A 19,070-nucleotide genomic window follows, 5' to 3' on the forward strand; every position below is an offset into this window, starting at 1 on the left:
GCCCTTTTAACTTTTACTGGATAATTTAACTCAATACTCGGACAGTTACACTCGCCACCACTGAAAAGAAAATGGATGTATGTATGAATGGATACATGCGTCTACGTCAAATGAGCGCCATAACTGCGCGGCACTTTTCGCTCATTTTGAGTCACGTGTGCCTTCATCCGCCTTGCAGTTGGCTAAACGTGCACATGCGCTTCGTCATCACTTCCGTAGCCGCTTAGCTTAGCCATCCTCTCGTCCGTAGAACGTTACTGGGACGGCAGACGATTCGTGGGGCTGCTCATTATTAAACTCTTCTCGAAATTTCGCTTCCCTGCTCCCATTCTGTGGTGCTACTTTCACACCGACGTGGTGTCAATTTGTGCCACGACCCCGTTCACCAGCAGAAAAAAGAGACGAGAGGGGATATTTTTGGGGTGTATTATTTTTGCATTTGAGCTGAGCGCCAGGCAGGCAAATCGTAGGCACGCTGATGGCGGTCACTATCGAGGATCTCTATCGAAGCTACGGGGTCCTTGCTGATGCCAAGGACGACATCAGCCAGGTAAGGAAAATGGAAAAAAAATAGCCTCTGCGTTACATTGTGACGCTTATCGAAACCGCCAAACGTTAATTTTAAGGCCAATGTTGTCGGCTACTAGCTTACGTAAGCTTGTGTTGTGGGTATGGGGCTAAGCTAGCATCTAGCTGTTAGCCTAGTGATGGGCTCATGTTAATTCAGAGTCGAAGGTGCTCCGTGGCACGTTTTATTTTGTGCATAACGAGAACACACTCGGACATTTGATTAAATAACATTAAGTGTCCCTTCTAATGTTAAACAATACGGCGTCCCATTAATACCAGGATGGATAGTGGGTAGGTATACACTGAAATCATTTAACTACATTTAGATTTTTCTTATTTTTTTCCCTTTCGTTTCCTCACCATACGCCCCTGTATATCTACCTTTACGACGGAGAAACCTACTTTTCTGCTATTCCTTGATCCTACCTTGAAGCGTTAACTTTCGGACTTTGACTCGGTCCTGTTTTCCTTCCCCTCTCTTTTTCGTGGCATCTTTTCCTTCCTGATCTATCTTATTGCCTTCTTCCGCCCTTCTTCCATCCCTAAAACCACCATCAGTATATCCTTTCTTCCTTCACTTAAAGCTACTTTTTCTTCATTGTCCTCCTTTCACCTTCCCTTCCATCACTATCACACCTGTTTTTTTGTTGTTGTTGTTGTTAATTCTGTGCCCTTCAGGCCTTCCATACCCCCTCCTTCTCTTTTTTCTTTCCTTCCACCTCATACTGTTCCTGTCTTCCTTTCCTTGTCATTTACTTCCTCCTCAGACGCAATCTGTTTTTCTTCTCTTCCCGCCTCACTTCCTTCTGTCACATCACTTCCTTTTCTTCATGTATTCTTTCTTCCTTCCTTTGCTTAAACCTGCTTTTCTGCTTTCCTTCCTTCCCTCAGTCACGCCTGTTTGTATTCATGCATCCTTCTCTTTTCATCAGTTGCTTAAACTTTATTTTCCTTCCACCTCAGGCCTCCTTTGTCTTCTTTCCTTCCTTCTTACGTTATTACTTCCTTCATTCTCTCAGACATGCTTTTTTCTTTTCCTTCCCTTTTGCCTTCCTTCCACCTTTCTTTTCTTCAACCTACCTCTTCCTTCCATTCTTTCAGTGTCAGTCCAATACTGCTTTAGAATCCCTTTCTTTGTTTTGAGTCAGCTATTTGCCCTTATTCAGGGATCTGTGTAAACAACAAAAAAGCCATATTTTCCGGACTATAAGCCGCACCTTTATATAACTCTTATTTTGAAAAAATAATATGGAAAAACAATATATAAGCTGCACTTTTATATAAGATGAAAGTTGCACCTATGTTGAAAATATGTATGAAAATATTTGATATTTACTACATTTACAGAACGATTTTTAACTGTAAATGTATGGACTTACAGTTTTGGATTTGATGGATTTACCTGTTACGCTGTTGTGAACCGCCCGACATGGTTTCCACTATTTTAAATACTTGTTATACAACAACTTTAACTTAAAAAATGCAAAGTTAAGAATAAACGCCAATCTGCAGGCTGTGAGAGGAACGTGAGCTTCAACCGCGGCAGCGGACGATTACGATGCAACATTCGCTTTCGATTAGCGATAGCGATTAGCATTAGCGATAGCGATTAGTATGTTGAGTCAACAACCTACAATCATCCACAATTCAGCTCGTATATAAATGTCATTACACACAATTGTCGCTAAGTTAGTTTCAGACGATGATTGAACAAGAATAAACCACAAACAGGCAGACATGCTAACGATTAGCATTAGCGATAGCCATTAGTATGTTCAGTCAACAACACAGTACAATCAGCCACAATTGAGCTCCTATATAAATGTTGCATGGTCATTACCGGTACACACAATTGTCTAAGTTACTTACAGACGATGGTTGAATAAGAACAAGCCACAAACAGGCAGTTGCCTGCCTCTGGCTGGGGTATTGCATCATGCAGCCACACACGTAAGGGGGTGCACACTCAGCAGAGAGAAGAGGAAGACATAATTACGACCAAATACATAAATACCTTTAACTATAACTACTACAATTACTATTGTTAGTATAACAATCTATTGTTTTTTAATGAGGAAATTAGTCAGTGTCCAATTATGTTAAACACATGCAGATAAACCAATTATTTTCTTGTTCCTTGCATTCTGCAGCACAAAGATGCTTACCAAGTCATCCTGAATGGCGTGAAGGGCGGGCCCAAGGAGAAGCGTCTGGCGGCTCAATTCATCCCCAAGTTCTTCAGCAGCTTCCCGGAGTTGGCGGATGCGGCCATCAACGCCCAGCTGGATCTCTGCGAAGACGACGATGTGTCGGTAAGTGTGACAACAATGCGCTGTCTCACAAAATAGAACCTCAGGCCACGTTCATGCACTGTCATTTCCAAGCATCTTACGGCCGCCTGCTTACTTTCGTCCAGATTCGGCGGCAGGCTATTAAGGAGCTCCCGAGGTTTGCGACTGGCGACAACATCCTCAAGGTGGCGGATATTCTCACCCAACTTCTTCACACAGGTATTGGATATGTAGATGGTAAAGTGGTAGTTTGACATATGAGTGACCCCCCCAAAAATGGAACAGTTAAGTGCAATGCCCTTGCATGTGTGCAAGGAAAGCCACAGTCGTCGATGCACTTTAAGCCATGAACAGGACAAACAGTCAAACACACAAAGAAAATGTTAGAACACTCGCAAGTAGATGCTACAAGCCACAACTCGTGTCCAGACACTCATGCAGACAAACCTTCCAATGAGACTCGATTTCTAATGTCACTCACGAAGACACACCCCTTAAAGGCATGTGCTCAGGTAACGACCAATCACGGCTCACCTGTTTTCTGAGTGCGGTCATGTGATGCAAGCTGAACCTTTAAACCCATATCCCACTGAATGGTGAAAATTTGCGAGTGTCAATGAACGTAGTGAGCGCTGATTTTTTTCATCAGGTTTCGTTCAAGGACGCAAAGACGTTTGCTAACAGTTTTGATGGTCGTTTGCGGTCTTGAAAAAACCCTGACGAAAAATCTACATTTGAGCCGTGTGCAAACGCTCGCAAACATTCACCGCTCAGTACGATACGGGTTTTAGGCACTATGCAATCATGTCATGTCATCTCGTGTCAGCCTCCTGAGATAAATAAAAACTGATGGGTATTTCTGCTTAGTTCATATTCCACAAATGCAATATAAATCAGACTACCATATTTAGGCGAGTGTGGGCTCCTGTTGTTGCAGCTTATAAGAGAAAACATTTCAATCCTGCGTCCTGCTAATTTATCAAGGTAGGAGGATGATGTAGAAAAGAGGCCAGCGACAAGGTGCAGTCATATGTTTAACTACTTACTGAACTCTGTTGCTTCAGATGTGCGGCAATGAGCAATCTGAAAAGCTCTGCGGTGTATGTGTACCTACATAGTATTATTTATCTTATTTGGCTTCAAGCAGACTTTGGAGCCAGCCAGACCTAACACTACCCACTGCTTGGTAACCACATTACCGGGACGCTTCATGTAAACAAGCTCCACGTCGCTCATTGTCATCAAACTGCAATCAATCTTCCCCAAATTTCTGTGAGCTCTGCTGATTCGTCAATGTTCCTGGGTCGGCGCTGCAAGCTTTAGCGAGTCACAACACTCCTCGTCCGTGCAGCCAGTTGTTCAAAAGATTGCTCTTGTAGCTACAGATTCAACTTCTGCTGCTTGTTAGTACAACCGCCAACAGCGCAACAAGTTACAAAGCCGTGCATGATATTTTAGAGTGCTCAGGAGTAAGGTGGATTGTAAAAAAACATTTTTGACTTAACTTCCCCTTTAAAACACTGTGAAGGCATTTATGTACTCATTCATTTAATCATGCATTCATGTCTTCTATCATTATGCATCCACATTCCATATATTCTGCAATCATATTCAGACTTCAGTTAAGTCTTGTTATTTCATTATTATCAAATGTAGTGTTTCATCATATTCAAATGTGATGTTTCATCATATTCGGGGGTAGAAGTAGCCTGTATGTTTACAGAAATAAAGTACATCATTGAGGATGTTGTGACCTAACCAAGGTCGGGATGACTAGGATAGATAAGGGAGGGATATCAAGGAAAGGGACAGGATGTGGTGAGACGAACACACATCTAGCTATAATCAAATGAAATCACATGTTGTGCTCTGTTATCTTGTATCGATTATAATGCTGCTGACATTGTGATTCTCAATAAATGGATCAAGTATAAAAGGCTCAGGAAAGAGGGGGACGACAGAGATCTGAACCAGATTGCTGTTGTTCATCTCTCCTGGCCAGTAAAAATCATCCTTGGGTGTCCGTGTTGTTTTGTCTTCATAATTCCGACTTGTCATGGTAAGCCTCCTGTCACACTGGAGGCGGTTTTTCCCATGACAAATACAAATACTGCAGCATGAACGGGATTACAATTTACTAAATCAGTTCATTCCTTTACATTGTATTGTTGTCCATACAATACTATGCTCTTTTTATTCATGAAACCAAACAAACAAAAACATTTGTGTTCTTTGGGGGCTTGAATGGATTAATGGGATTTGAATTCATTTCATCTGGGAAAAATGTATTGTCTATATGATTAAATTGAGTTACCAGCACTGTATTGTTTTATAAATTCGTTGTCACTCATTTTTGTGGCAGTGTTAAGCGAAAACTCATTTTAAAGTGTAATATCTCCATTTCTTTTTTAGATGACACAGCTGAATTCAACCAAGTGAACGTTTCACTGATTTCCATTTTCAAGATTGACGCAAAGGGTACGTGAGTGTTTGCGTTTGTCTCTTCCTGTAAACATTTGCAGTTTTCCCCCTATTAACATTAACCCATTAAGGCCTAAAGCGCCGTTCTCAACAGCTCCCCAAAACCTAAGGTCGCCTTTGGAATTATCCTTGAAAACCTGAAGTTCTCCCAGAAACACTTATCAAATGATTAATATCTCAGCCCCTGTAGCATACATAATTCCAAAAGAATTAAAGAGCTTAGACATGTGGCTTTCATACAGGCGAAATGTATTATTTACTGTTTCAATGAAAGATGTAAAAATAGCGTGTCAGTGCAAGAGAAGCACTATTTTGATTAAAAAAAAAAAATCGAATGATAATCACCATCCTCTATTATGTTACAAAGACGTCAATATCGTAATTGTCTACAAACCATATCATATCACGTTCGACTGGTTCCACTGGTCGTGCACATCGTCTATATATCACTGCCGTTACTTTAATCAGAGCTCCCGGCGATTGACGGCGTCCGCCATTAGCCCACCTACGGCTAGAAAAAAATCCACGACATCCTCCGCGGTCTCGCGACACCGTCACATGTATATTCTGATGCATTAAGTTGGCTAAGAGATGGAGAATTTGATTAAATAAGGACAGTGACGTATCCGCTCCCCCGGTTTGAAAGGTAGAAAGACGCAACAGCGCTCCCGGCTCTAGTGGTAGAAACGCAGTTATTCGCTCCGGGGCTTAATGGGTTAATTAAGGATGTTTCGTGTCGCGCAGGCACCCTCGGTGGCCTCTTCTCGCAGATCCTTCAAGGGGAGGACATTGTGCGTGAGGGGGCCATCAAGTTTCTGTCCACCAAGCTCAAGACCCTGCCTGAGGACGTCATGACAAAGGAGGTGGAGGAGTACATCTTTGCAGAGACTAAGAAGGTGGGCCTTGTATGTTTGTAAATTGAGATTTTGATTTATGACAATCCCCATGGCATATTAAGGACAGTTCTATAAATGTTCAACTGTTTTAAGCTTTGTATAGAAGACCTTTGTCCATATAATTACGAACTCCGGATTTACAAAATTTTAGGGGGCAACATCGGTTTTTAAGTTCTGTTTGTATGGCAGCGATGCGACCCAAGTCAGAACGCATTGTAGTCACTAGCCTACAGTATCGCAGTATTAAGGCCCTGATACACCAAACCGACGTCGGAGGTCGTGAAGCGCCGTGGCGTCTTTAAGCGCCGTCTGATTGGTGTAGTGACCACCGTCGTAGTGTCGTAACCCGTCTTGGGGGCGTTTAAGCATGTTGAATCGACGTCGCCAGTCATGACATTTGGTCACTCTGATTGGCTGTTAGCTAGCAAATCAGCGCTTGGAGCACCAACGGGACGTGACAAATGCGGATAAACAGTTAGTGCGCCTTCGCTGCCTTAATCTTCTTACAAGTACAGGAGCGAGGGTTGACAATGTAAGTATTTCACAAGACCGTGTCAAGAACGTGAGGGTTTACTTTGCGTGGGAGTTCATCGTGAGCGAAGAATATAGCCGAATGCATTGTTTACGTTGTTATAATCCGCCCCCGGCCAACAGCTTTCTGGTTGGGTTTTTCTAACAATGAGAAATAGTGACTACTGCCGCCGATGATATGGAAGGGTATTACATCTTATGCATGCGCAGAAGGTACTTTAATGGTCAGCATTGCTGTCTGTCATTGCGGTGTGTTTTGCCAGCGTGACGTGCCGACAGCCGGCCGGACGCCACATGGGGTAAGCGTCTGTCACTGTTGGTGAACGTCGTTTTGGTGTATCAGGGCCTTTAAGGTCATGGATACAGCAGATATTTGTATGAAAAATACTTCTAGGCCACAGATTTAAAACAGTCAAATGAAAAACACTAAATATGGTGTTAATGCAGTGTTTCTTTGTGTTTCTCTCACTACACTTTGTGCTTTTTACTCTTGTAGGTGTTTCACATGTCAAACTGACCTGTACAAAATGGACCTGATTGTTAAAGACAAACATCATAAGTGAGCTCTTGCTGACAATGCGCCCTGCTCGCTCCGCTCAGGTGTTGGAGGACGTGACAGGGGAAGAGTTTGTTCTGCTGATGCGCTTGGTGTCAGGCCTGCGCGTGTTGCAGACGGTGAGCGGGCGCCAGCAGCTGGTGGAACTGGTGGTGGAGCAGGCCTTCCTGGAGCAGGCGCTCAACCCGGCCGACCCAGACACGGTGGACCGCCTGCTGCAGTGTACGCGCCAGGCACTGCCCCTCTTCTCTGTGAGTACATCCACTGTTTTTTTTTTCGTGGATTTACCCTCTGAAGCTGTTTATTTGGTTTCCTGAAGTAACATTTTCACTGAGCTACATATACGGTTGTTAAAAAACTCTGGCAACGTATAGACAAGGCTCATGTCTCTGTAACATAATAGTTTATTTAACATTATATTTCACTCTTCAATGTAAACAGCAGCAAAATATTAAACATATTTTAAACAAAAAAAATAAAAGAGCAGGTGCACTAGTCCCTTGAGTCATTTAAAAAAAAAAATAGAAGAAAATAATAAACCTCTTAAGCAGCAGAAGAGTTATAAACATCATTAAACTATAAAGTATTAAAAAATAAGGTGTACTAGCGCCTGAGTTGTTTACAAAAATATAACATTAAGATAAAAAACCTTTGTGAAACTTCAGCAAAGTTGTAAACAAATTAACACAAAAATATTAAAAATTAAAGAGCAGGTGCATTAGTCCCCTGAGTTGTTCACAAAAATATAACAATAACTAAAGCGGTCCGTAAAACATATTGCATCCGTGATTTGTCGGTGCTGTTTGGACTTCTTATCATAAGGAGTTATGCTGGCAAAGGCGTCTGTAATAGTTTTTGGAGTAGATGAAATTTCACCTCGGGTCCCACTTCTTAGTTTGAACTGGTCGTACAGGGGCTTGTGAAGGCGATTGCAGCAACAACGGCGAGGCACTGTTGGCAAAGGATGTTTTTTTGTTCTGAATCTTCCTTTTTATAGCCGAAATACTTTCATATTTCGGATGTTGACTTTCTTTTGAGGACTAAATCCACTGCCGCTTCTGCCGCTGTCGTCTCCTCCTCCATGTCGCCTGTTAGTGTTTTCAGAGCAGACAGCAGTGGCTGTGAGAGTGGAGGGGGAGGGGCCGGTGACTGATTGGCAGGAGGGAGGGGGTGAACGAGACAGGCAGAGCACGGAGTAGCTTGCTGCTATTATGAAGCAAAACAAACGTTTGCGTGTTCTAAGAAGAAGAAAAAAAATTCCAACATTGCACGTCCTACGATGTGACTATCGCGCATGCGCACATCGCAATCGCAATGTTGAAACGACATATCGTGCAGGCCTAATCTGATCCCATTGTTTGTCAGAGATTGTGATATTAAGGTCCTTGCCCCAGACATACCTCAAATAATTCAGGGAGGTTGGATTAATCCTAAAAATTGAATGATATGATATTGAAATTACAGATTTTTGTGTTGTTTTGTGTATGAGGAGAGAATCCATCTAGGTCTCGGAGGGGATGATTCGGGAAGTTAGGAAATTGGTTTTAGATAAAATGCCGGATCTGAAGATAACGAAATAAATGAGAGTGAGGCACCATGAATTTTTTTTAAAAGTGTCAGAAAATGAAGGCAATATGCCATCAATATACAGGCTGTCTATGGTCTTGAGACCACAGTTTTACCAAGATTCAAAAGCTTGGTCAGAATAGGACAGGATAAACAAATGGTTCCGGTAAGCAAAGGCGAGCCTAGACACACATTGTAGACCAAAATGTCTTCTCAATTGGCTGCAAATCTTCGATGTTTCAAGCACTCTTTTTAATGCCAATTTTCCTTGTACTGTTCAAAATGTCGCTGTTATAAATTCCATTCTTTCTTCTTTAGAAAAATGTGCATTCCACACGTTTTGTGACCTACTTTTGTGAACACGTCCTGCCTAACCTCAGCACGCTGACGACTCCTGTGGCCGAGCTCGACATTCAACTTGAGGTCAGTTTCCTCGATGTGTCCTTTTTTGGGTTTGAGACTTTGTTTTTAACGCATCATAAAATTCTGTCTATTGAGCACATCGGTGCATAAGCTGCACTCACTAAATTCAATTTATTTCACACACACAAATAAGGGAAAACAAAAAAACTGCCTACCTTGTTCCAGGAAATAAAAACTACAGGTTGAATGCAGCGACTTGATTGCCTTTGTCTGCTTTTTGGGGTATGTTGAGGGTAGTGCTGCCATGAATAGTCGACTAATCATGACAACGTCGACGATCAAAATCGTCGACAATTAATTTTAATCGTCGACACGTTTTTAAAAAAAAAAAAATTTATTTATTTGGCACATTATTTTTCTCTCGAGATTGCACTTCTCCCGCTGGCTGTTTTCCTATCTGCAACGCACATGCACAGTGGTGGTAATCCGGTTGATGTAAACAAAAGCATTGTGGGTAAAGTAGTGTAAGCCTTACACTGTAAGGGCTAATTCGTGTTGGCAACAGAGTCCTGAAAGTTACAGCGCATTTCACCAAACATACTCAATACAATGCAAACCTGCCTTTCGTGGCAGCACGATGGGGATGCCCGATCATTTAAAAAAAAAAAGTAAGCAAGTTTGTGCTTATGCCTGATTTCATGTCTGACATAGCCACAGTTGTGTCTGGAAGGTAGCTGCAGTTAGCATACACACGTTAAGGTATGTGTTTGATGTAACGCTGTAACACAATGTCTTATTTGGTAAGCTAACACGTCGTAGCATCCTCTATGGATTAAGCAGTCATTATTCAGTAAACTTGAATAATTGATTAACAACCAAAACTCTGTGTGCCCATGGTGGACATTGAAGCAGGAAGCGCACGCTTGCTCTCTCTCTCTCGGTCTCGGTTTCATTGATATTAAACATGATTTTGGTGCGTTAGAGAACCTACGAATAGACAAACATCACGCTTTTGAGATCAGAAAAATTGGCAAATGAGCCAGATCTTTAAGACAAAAAAAAAAGTGACAGCTTATTTTTCTAACTTTAAAGGTAATTGCATTTACTCACTAAATTGCTGATGACATGTGGTGTTAAAGAGGTGTCTATCATGACCTAAAAGAAGGAAATTACTTACATAGTGAAGAAGTGTTCTGTTATTCCCGCCAAGGGTTTATGCAACAGTGATGCCTGGTTCCAATCAGCACCTCGTCACCAATACTTGGTGACGTCAATACTTGCGATGCCTGCAGTACACACAGTCGACAAGGTGTTCCGCTTGTGACTCTCTTCTTTACGACTCTTAAGTCGTCACACTGTTGCTAGTTAGCGGTACGTGCGTGAAGGTGTGTCTTTTTCACACAGTGTCCGTTTATGTGTGTGCGCACGCAGGTCCTCAAGCTGCTGGCAGAGATGAGTCCTTTCTGTGGCGACATGGACAAACTGGAGACCAACCTCAACATGCTTTTCATCAAACTGCTGGTGGGTAAACAGACACAGCCCACCGTCGCCCGAACCATTAATTGATTATGTGCTACAGCGGTGCAAAATTGCCACGCCATGCAGTGGAGCAGCTACCACTGTGGCATGTGCGCTCAAATTCAAGCTTATTCCAATTTAGGAGAAGCGCACATCGACGACATCCTGATGCTTCCAGTAGGAGAGATGGTGGTGGAGTGATTCTGTAGTAAAAAGAGCATGGAGGAAAACAAATGAAGGATCAATAATTAATGGGGTGTCTTGAGTTGCGGGACACAAGACAGTGTCATGAAAAGACACCAGCCTCAAAACACTTTTTCACTTGTTCACTGGAAACCAATGCCAAATACTGTCACGCTTAGGCCTTGTGCCTTACCCTGCGCCCAAGCCCACATTGGGTTTGGCCCACACTAGGTGCAGTGTAAAAACACCTTAAGTTGACTTGAGTTCTCCACCTCTGCCTGAAACACCTTTCCTGAGAATTTTGGAAATGTCCACCTCTTCACAACCCTCTAAGTGACAGGCATTCTTTTTGTATTTTTTTCCTAGGAGTACATGCCCCTGCCGCCGGAAGAGGTGGAGAACGGCGATCAGCCGGCTGGCGAGGAGCCCAAGCTGCAGTTCAGCTATGTGGAGTGTCTGCTCTTCAGCTTCCATCAGCTGGGCAAGAAGCTGCCCGACTTCCTCATTGACAAAGTGGACGCCGAGCGCCTCAAAGACTTCAAGATCAGGTGCGCATCACTCACAGTTGACATGAGCCACACTAATTCATAAAATGTCACCTTTTTAATGTCCTCTATCAAATAACCCCCGGTTGTGATTGCACTCACAGGTTACAGTATTTCGCCAGAGGCCTGCAGGTTTACATCAGACAGCTGCGAGTGGCTCTGCAGGGCAAGACGGGAGAAGCGCTCAAGACGGATGAGGTAGACGTGGCAACCTTTGAGTCTGTCAAAACATGTGAATGCTGACGAAGACATTTTTTTTGGGGGGGTTCATCAGAACAAGATCAAAGTGGTGGCCCTGAAGATTACAAACAACATCAATGTCCTCATCAAGGTTGGTCGCAGTTTGACTAGGAACTTCATCCATAAGATAACATGAATTCACCTCACTGCATTGTCGGTTACTCCTCAAATCGTGTCATCACCTGGAATAGACGCCGCACCTTTAAGTAATTGCCGCCTGCGTCATCAACATCTCCCTCTGAAAGATTTCATGCAATTCTGCACCTCAGGATCTCTTCCACAACCCTCCCTCATTTAAGAGCGCCGTCACTCTGTCCTGGAAGCCCGTCCAGAAGGCCGAGGCGGCAGCGGTGGCGTAAGTTTGACACTTTGCAGCACAGCTGATGCCCAAATATCCTTGTGTGACTGATCATCAACCCTGCTCTCGCTTGAACCCCACAGTCTTAAGCGCCCGTCTGGCGACGACGCAGGCCCGGGCGCCACCCTGAAGAAGCAGATAGCCCCACAGCCTCGGCGCGATGCTCGGCAAATCTACAACCCACCCAGCGGCAAATACAGCGCCTCCCTAGGGAACTTTAACTACGGTGGGAATGCAAGCACACTCTAATCATGGCACACATTGACCTTTTGGTAGTAACATACTGACATGCTCTTTGTTTTATGCACACGATGTTGAGGCTGGCAAGGATTATATTTGACAAAGTTGTGGATTTGCTTTCGATGAGTCCATATTTGACAACATTAACACTTTTTCATAACTATATGCTACATTCTGGCACACAGAAACTTGATTTGATTGGCCCAAAGCCCACCCCATCTACACTATATGACGAGAGTATGGTGACTATAATTAATAAATCATTAACAAATATGTTTGCTAGTGAATCCTTTTATTTATTCTGCATGGGATCTTGAAATGAATGAAAAACCTTGCAAGAAAATGTGATTCTTAGCCTTTAGTTAAATGAACAAAGAAGTTGAACAATTCTTGGCTCCCAGATTTATCAGTTCAAAATAAAAGAATATTTGGTTTTCCTCATTTATGTATTTAAATATAAATAAATAAATAAATAAAAAGGTGTACTTGGACCACGATTTATCAATTTGAATTACAAACAAACACCTTTTTAAAAAAAAAAAATCATTAGCCCTTTTTTTTAAATCATTTTTATCTCCATTTTTGTAAAAAATAAAATGAATGAAATAAGATAAAACAAGTATCCAGTCCTACCCCTTAATTAAAAAAATATTTTTGCTAAATTGTTGTTTTTGTTGTTGTTATTGTTGTTGTTTTTTAAATCCCTTTTAGTCCCTTGTTTATCAATTACTAGAAACGATTACAAAGCTAATAAAATCACCCCTGGAGGCCTTATTCATAAATTCCCAATAAAATGTTTTAAAACTGGGTCCTCAGAAATGATTGATTTTGCTTTCTCTGACATGAAATGGATCTGAAATAGGTAGCGTGCTTGTTATACGGGGAAACATATTTATTTTAAAAGTATATTTATATATTTAGTGACCCAAAAACTTGGTGTACAGCCTGTTATATCACTTTGAGTATAGAGCAGGGGTGCCCATGTCCGATCCTCAAGAGTCCCCATCCAGCCCGTTTTAGTTGTCTCCCTCTTCCAACGCACCTGATTCAAATGATCTGAATTGTTATCAGGCTTCTCAGAGCTTACTGATGAACTGATCCTTCAATGAGGTGTGTTGGAAGAGAGAGAACTAAAACAGGCTGGATAAGCGCTATTGAAGACCGAACTTGGGCACCCCTGATATAGAGTAGCACTCAAAATGATTCAAACCTCCTTTAAAATTGGATTGACTTTGTGTAATTTGTGTGGGCTATTGCTAACGTTGTGGTGTCTACCACCACTGTTGCCTACAGAGCAGCGCGGCGGCTTCAGGGGTGGACGGGGACGGGGCTTCGGCACCAGAGGCAACAGAAGCCGAGGGCGGATCTACTGAAGCGGGTCACAAAGGGGCAGGGGTGGGGGTCTCCTTTTCACTCACTGAACTGCATTACGCCGGGACCTTTATTGTCATCCTAAACGGACTTTGTACCACCACTACTGTCCCACTTCCATTTGAGAGAAAAAAAAAAAAAAAAAAAAAAAAGGCCCTGCTTTACAATGAGCATTTCTATCCTGACCAACTAGAACCCGCCAAGAAGCCAAGGCCCGTAGCTCTAGTTCCTCTCTCTTGTTGTTTTTATGAATGCCGTTGTATCCTTGTGGAACAAAAAGACTGCAGAGTTGTGACACATAAATAGTCTTGGTCCCACTCTGTGTTTTTGAAAAGAAAAGAAAAAAACGGTCCTCTTTGTTTTGCAATGTGATTTTGGAATGCATTTGTTTTTACCTTTTTATTTAATCTTGTTTTCATTTTTTAAATTGTTATTATTAGAGCTTCAGTTTGAATTGGCCGACTATTACTACTTTGTAGGAATTGCTGATGTTGTCTGATTTTTATCATAAACTTGTATGGAAGTATGAACGGTGGGTGTCATGTCTTCGTGTACGATAACATACACAAATGTACCGATAACTTGCTTCTTTTCTTTGCCTTGTTGTTTTACCACCGCAGTGATAATGACAAAGATAAAAATGTGATGATGGTAAAGGGTTGACCAGAGGGCCATAGGTTTCATACATCCCTATGTGGGACATAGATTTCTTCTATCCCTTGGCCCACAAGGGATGTATGAAACCTTGGCCCACCCTGTAGAACCAGAAATGCAAAATGTATATGCCTGTAAGTTCCAGAGTGATTGAAAAACAACTCCCCTTTTTCAAAATATTTTAATTGTAGTATGTTTATTAGTTTTGTGTTCTAATGTAGTATTGAATCTTTAACTTCAGTTTAAAAAAAAAAAAAAAGTTTTTACTGTATTGTATGAGAACTTAAATTTGGGTGTGGGCCAACTTTGAACAGGATTGTGGGTCCACTCATTCTTGGTGGTATCATGGTTGCCGAAAGGTATCTATCTAAACATGATACCAAGTCCAATTATCCAATTATCAGTGTTTGGGTGAATGTAGAAGACTCTCATGGAAAATGGGGCCTCACCATGTTTTGATATTGTCCTTTGTGAATGGCCGAATGCTCCTTTCTCCAGGAGATGGATGGGTCATCATGTCCCCGATGTATCACACGGTGCACCGCACCCCCCTATAGCCCCCCATGACTTGAAGAGCAAACATGAGAGGTTATGTCTTCCATCCCACAAAAGCTTGTGGTAGTGCCAAGAATGAATGGACATGACATTTTGTTAGAAGTTATCCCATTCCCCGTTACTAAAATTCTCATACATTAGAGAACAAACACTGACGATACAGATTAAATTCTAATCCATTTAAAAGCAAACTCACACATATTACACTAATTTATAAGTAGTTTTAAATAGGAAGTCAACCCAATATGTCGATATTGTGTTGTGAACGATATAATTTAATATCTTAAAGCTTAAAGCTATTTTGCTCCAGCCAAAGCCTGTGTGGTGGTGGGTGAGGGTTGGGAGGGGCGTTGTGCTTTTCCTGTACATATTCTTACTCGACATAACCGTCCAATTCTGGAAAACAATAACCTCAATTATATTTAAAAAGAAATGGAAGTCATATTGAGCATGCATACATGAGTTTTATACCACAAAGTACCGGTACGTGCTTTTTCTGTCTTGGTGAAAAAGATAAACTAGAGCTGCGAGCAGCTATAACGGGTCCTCGCAAGAACTGAGCATAACAATCTTAAACCTTTCACTGGAACTCATTGGATTACGTTTAGAACAAAATGGCCAGTGAGCATTACACCCAAGGTATTTTTTTATTTTTTATTTTTTTTGCAATTTGTTTTAGCAATGCACTGACCCCTCTATTGTCCGTGGTGTGTTCATGGCCTTCATTGAACTTCTCCCATTTGGCCAGCAGGCGGTAGTAAGCAACTGTGGGAAAAGAACTCCCCTTCTCTGATGATTGATCGTGACCAGGTGTTTCCCAAAGCACACACGCACACACACGCACACACACACACCGCAGAGCTGAAAATAATCATGCAGTGGTTGAGGAGGAGGGCTGGCTGCACATAACACCTTTCCCCATAACTGCTGTGACCATGTTTGACATGTGATGTGGTATGCTTTGGATCACAGGGTGTTTGCCGTAGCTCCTTTGCCGTAGTAGTAGCGGCTCAAAGGTGTTTGGACACGAGCAATAGCCATAATACTGCCTCGAACGTGTGATGTGGTATGCTTTGGATTCTAACTTTTCTTTTTCCATGCTTTTCTATTCTCACCTCATGCAGTGGGCCTCCATTTTCAGGGGCTCAGAAAAACGAAAAAAACCTTAGCTTATTTGCGTTCCGTCCTGTTCCCCCAATCAGATCCTCCGTGTAAGTCACGGCCAAACACATCGGATTGTCCACTCAAATGGAAAACGTGAGGAAGAAATTCCTCCAGCGGACAGGTAGCTTCACTTCTTTTCACCTTTTAGTGCCCGCTGGGGTTATAGTGTTACCATGGCAACAAACCAAACTAAAGCGAAGAAGTCAATTCTTCTCCCCAAATGAGAATACAGTAGGTCATATTTTTAGTTAATGCAAAGTGTGCATAACGTATATATATGCTATATTTAAAACAAAATTACATTTAAAAAAATAGCGTATTTGTAGTTCATGGGGAATCTGCATAAAATCTATTGATTGTCTTAAAATAAAAATGTATTTGTAATTCATTAGTGTTCACACCTTCATTGCTTGCATGATAAAATGCAATTAATAAAAAAAAAAAAAGTCATATTTCAGAGATGGGAAATTCAGGTCCAGAAAATAAAAACCCTCCCACAGTTTGTCTTGAGCCACAGGTGCTTCTAATCAACTGTGCTCATTTACCTGTGAGTTGATTAGAAGCATCTGTGGCTCAAGACAAACTGTGGGAGGGTTTTTATTTTCTGGATCTGAATTTCTTATCTCTGTCATATTTCTAATTAATACAGAACACCCATAAAACTGTCTTGTTTGAAATAAAATTTGATTAATTGAAATTGTCATTCCTAGTTGTAAAATCTATTGATTGTCTTGCTAAGAATATCAAATAAAATGAAAGAAAAATCAATTATTTTTTTCCAAAATGAGAGTTAAATGGCTGATTCTTGAGACAGTGGCGCAAAAAAGCGACCGTGCACTCCAACGTCAGATATAGCAGAACCAAACTTGTGTTGCTTCCAATTCACCCATTGAAATTCCTCCTCTTGAAGCCGGCATTGCAAGCCGGCATTGCAACACGTCCGTTCGAGGCCTGTAAAGAGGCTATAAAAAGAATCAACTGCGTCAGCAATGCACTTTTTTTTTTCTTTTGGCATCACGAGAGCGGGCGCCATATTTATACTCTAGTTAGATTATTATTATTTTTTCCCCTTCAAAATGGAAGTCAACCCAAACATATTTTTTTCTAGAATATGTTCTATGCAGGCCCACAAGTTGAAACAGGGGATTTTGATTAATATTGCATTTATGGAATATAGCAAAATCCACCAACTGAAAATAACATCACAACTGCTCAGGGCTCAGGTAATGACAAATCACAGCTCACCTGTTTTCTGAAGCTAAGCCATGATTGGTCGTTATCTGAGCCCTGAGCAACTTCGATGTCATCTTCAGTCAACAGAAGTGACAAAATGGCCGCCCCCAGAGATGGCTAAAAACGGGTGGATTAACTCTTATTCCACAAACGCAATATTAATCAGAATGTCATGTTTCAACTAGTGAACCTGCATAGAACATATTCTTGAAAAAAAATATGTTTGGGTTGACTTCTACTTTAACTTCTATAAATTATGACATCCTTTCTGATGTCATCGTGTGTTTCTTGAAGGTCAAGCGAGGGCTACTGAAAGCGTTTCTTTGAAACTGTCCTTGGTGCTGAACCAAAATGTCCTAATGTCACTGGTTCTGATATAAAATCATTCATAATCATTTTTTTCAAGGATAGTTACAACCCCCCCCCCCCCACACACACACACCTTTTAACTACCGATAAGTGTTACTTTTACGCGTCCTTGAGTCTCTTGAGAGGCACTACTGCATATTATATACACAAGGGCAAAATTGTTGGCATCTCTGTTAAGACAAGAAAAAAAATCACTTAATGACACACAATGATCACTAAAATAATTTGCAAAAAAATAATCGTGAATACAAAAATACATAGTTAACCAATCAAAAACTGAATTATTATTAAAAACACAATAATAAAAGTGCCCTCAACAAAAATGACCCTATAAAGTACATTTCAGCAATTTTTTTTTTCTCTTCTCGATACGTTTTACATGCGTGAAGATAATTGCTGGCATGTGTAACCCCTCCCCTACTAAATAAGAATATCAGATGTTACGTGGCAACAATGTGACATGCAGTTTGTTCGCTAGTTTTGCCTACACCCCAAAAATGCATCTCCCCTTCAGATATTCTGCTGGCGTAACCACTTTAGAGTGCCTCATTGTTAGACGTGAGTATGTGCACATCACACAAAGAAAGGTGAGAAGGTGGAAGCGAGCGTGCGGAGAGTGGTTTTGCGCTGGCATGGCTGCTTTCGAGCGCCTTGTTGTCACAAGACATTAGTCCAACCACCGAAGGATGTAAATAGATATATTTTTAGGCGTAAGAAAGATGCTAGACGAGGTAGCATCCATTTTTCCAGGTCATAGTAGAGATATTTGAGTGACATTTGAGCAGGGCGGGGATTTAACGCAATCAACAGACACGCCCACAGCATTTGAGATCGGAGAGAATGGCTTGATTTTTTTTTTATTATTTTTTTTTTTTCACGATTTTGAACCCTCATTTTGTCTACTTGATGATTTCTGCTATTCAAGTTTGACCGGATTTTTAACAGTACTTCTCTCTGTGGTTTGTCAAATTTAGATGGCACATTTGTCTATTTTCACTTCACAGGGACTTGAATTTAATATAAACGTTTTGCTCCGGAATGCCGTAATAGCGTTGAAATTTCTTTGCACCCAGCACAAGTTTAACTGTTTAAGATTTCCTATGGCAGATTTAGCAAAGCAGCCCTAGAACATACCTGAGCCTGCTGTTTGTTTCACAGGAGGTTCAGTGTTCTTTTCTTTGTACACATGGCACAGGCAAAACTGTTGGTACGCTTTTGTTTAAGAATGAAAAACCCACAATCACTAAAATAATTAAATACTTTTGAGACCGTTATTTGTTGTAATAAATATTGACAGGCTGCAAAGCTCGTGGACAATATTTTTGTGATGATTGTGGATTTTTCTCCCGGCTTGGCTCTTCTTCCCCTTTTCATTCCACTTCTTAA

At 41.5% G+C, this 19,070-nt stretch overlaps 1 protein-coding gene across 1 annotated transcript; it reads left to right on the forward strand.

Moving 5' to 3' along the window:
- Positions 1-188: 188 nt before the first annotated feature.
- api5 (apoptosis inhibitor 5) lies at positions 189-14,239 on the forward strand. The gene is made up of 14 exons (XM_086029405.1): positions 189-550; positions 2,721-2,882; positions 2,987-3,080; positions 5,274-5,339; positions 6,087-6,238; positions 7,370-7,576; positions 9,210-9,314; positions 10,686-10,775; positions 11,322-11,503; positions 11,605-11,698; positions 11,775-11,831; positions 12,010-12,095; positions 12,182-12,324; positions 13,632-14,239. Exons 1-14 carry the CDS (start codon positions 479-481, stop codon positions 13,709-13,711), a joined length of 1,590 nt encoding a protein of 529 aa, XP_085885531.1. The 5' UTR covers positions 189-478; the 3' UTR covers positions 13,712-14,239.
- Positions 14,240-19,070: the final 4,831 nt, after the last annotated feature.

This window comes from Filicampus tigris, chromosome 4 (assembly GCF_054856515.1).
Source record: "Filicampus tigris isolate MCC_2025a chromosome 4, RoL_Ftig_1.0, whole genome shotgun sequence".
Lineage (NCBI taxonomy): Eukaryota > Metazoa > Chordata > Actinopteri > Syngnathiformes > Syngnathidae > Filicampus > Filicampus tigris.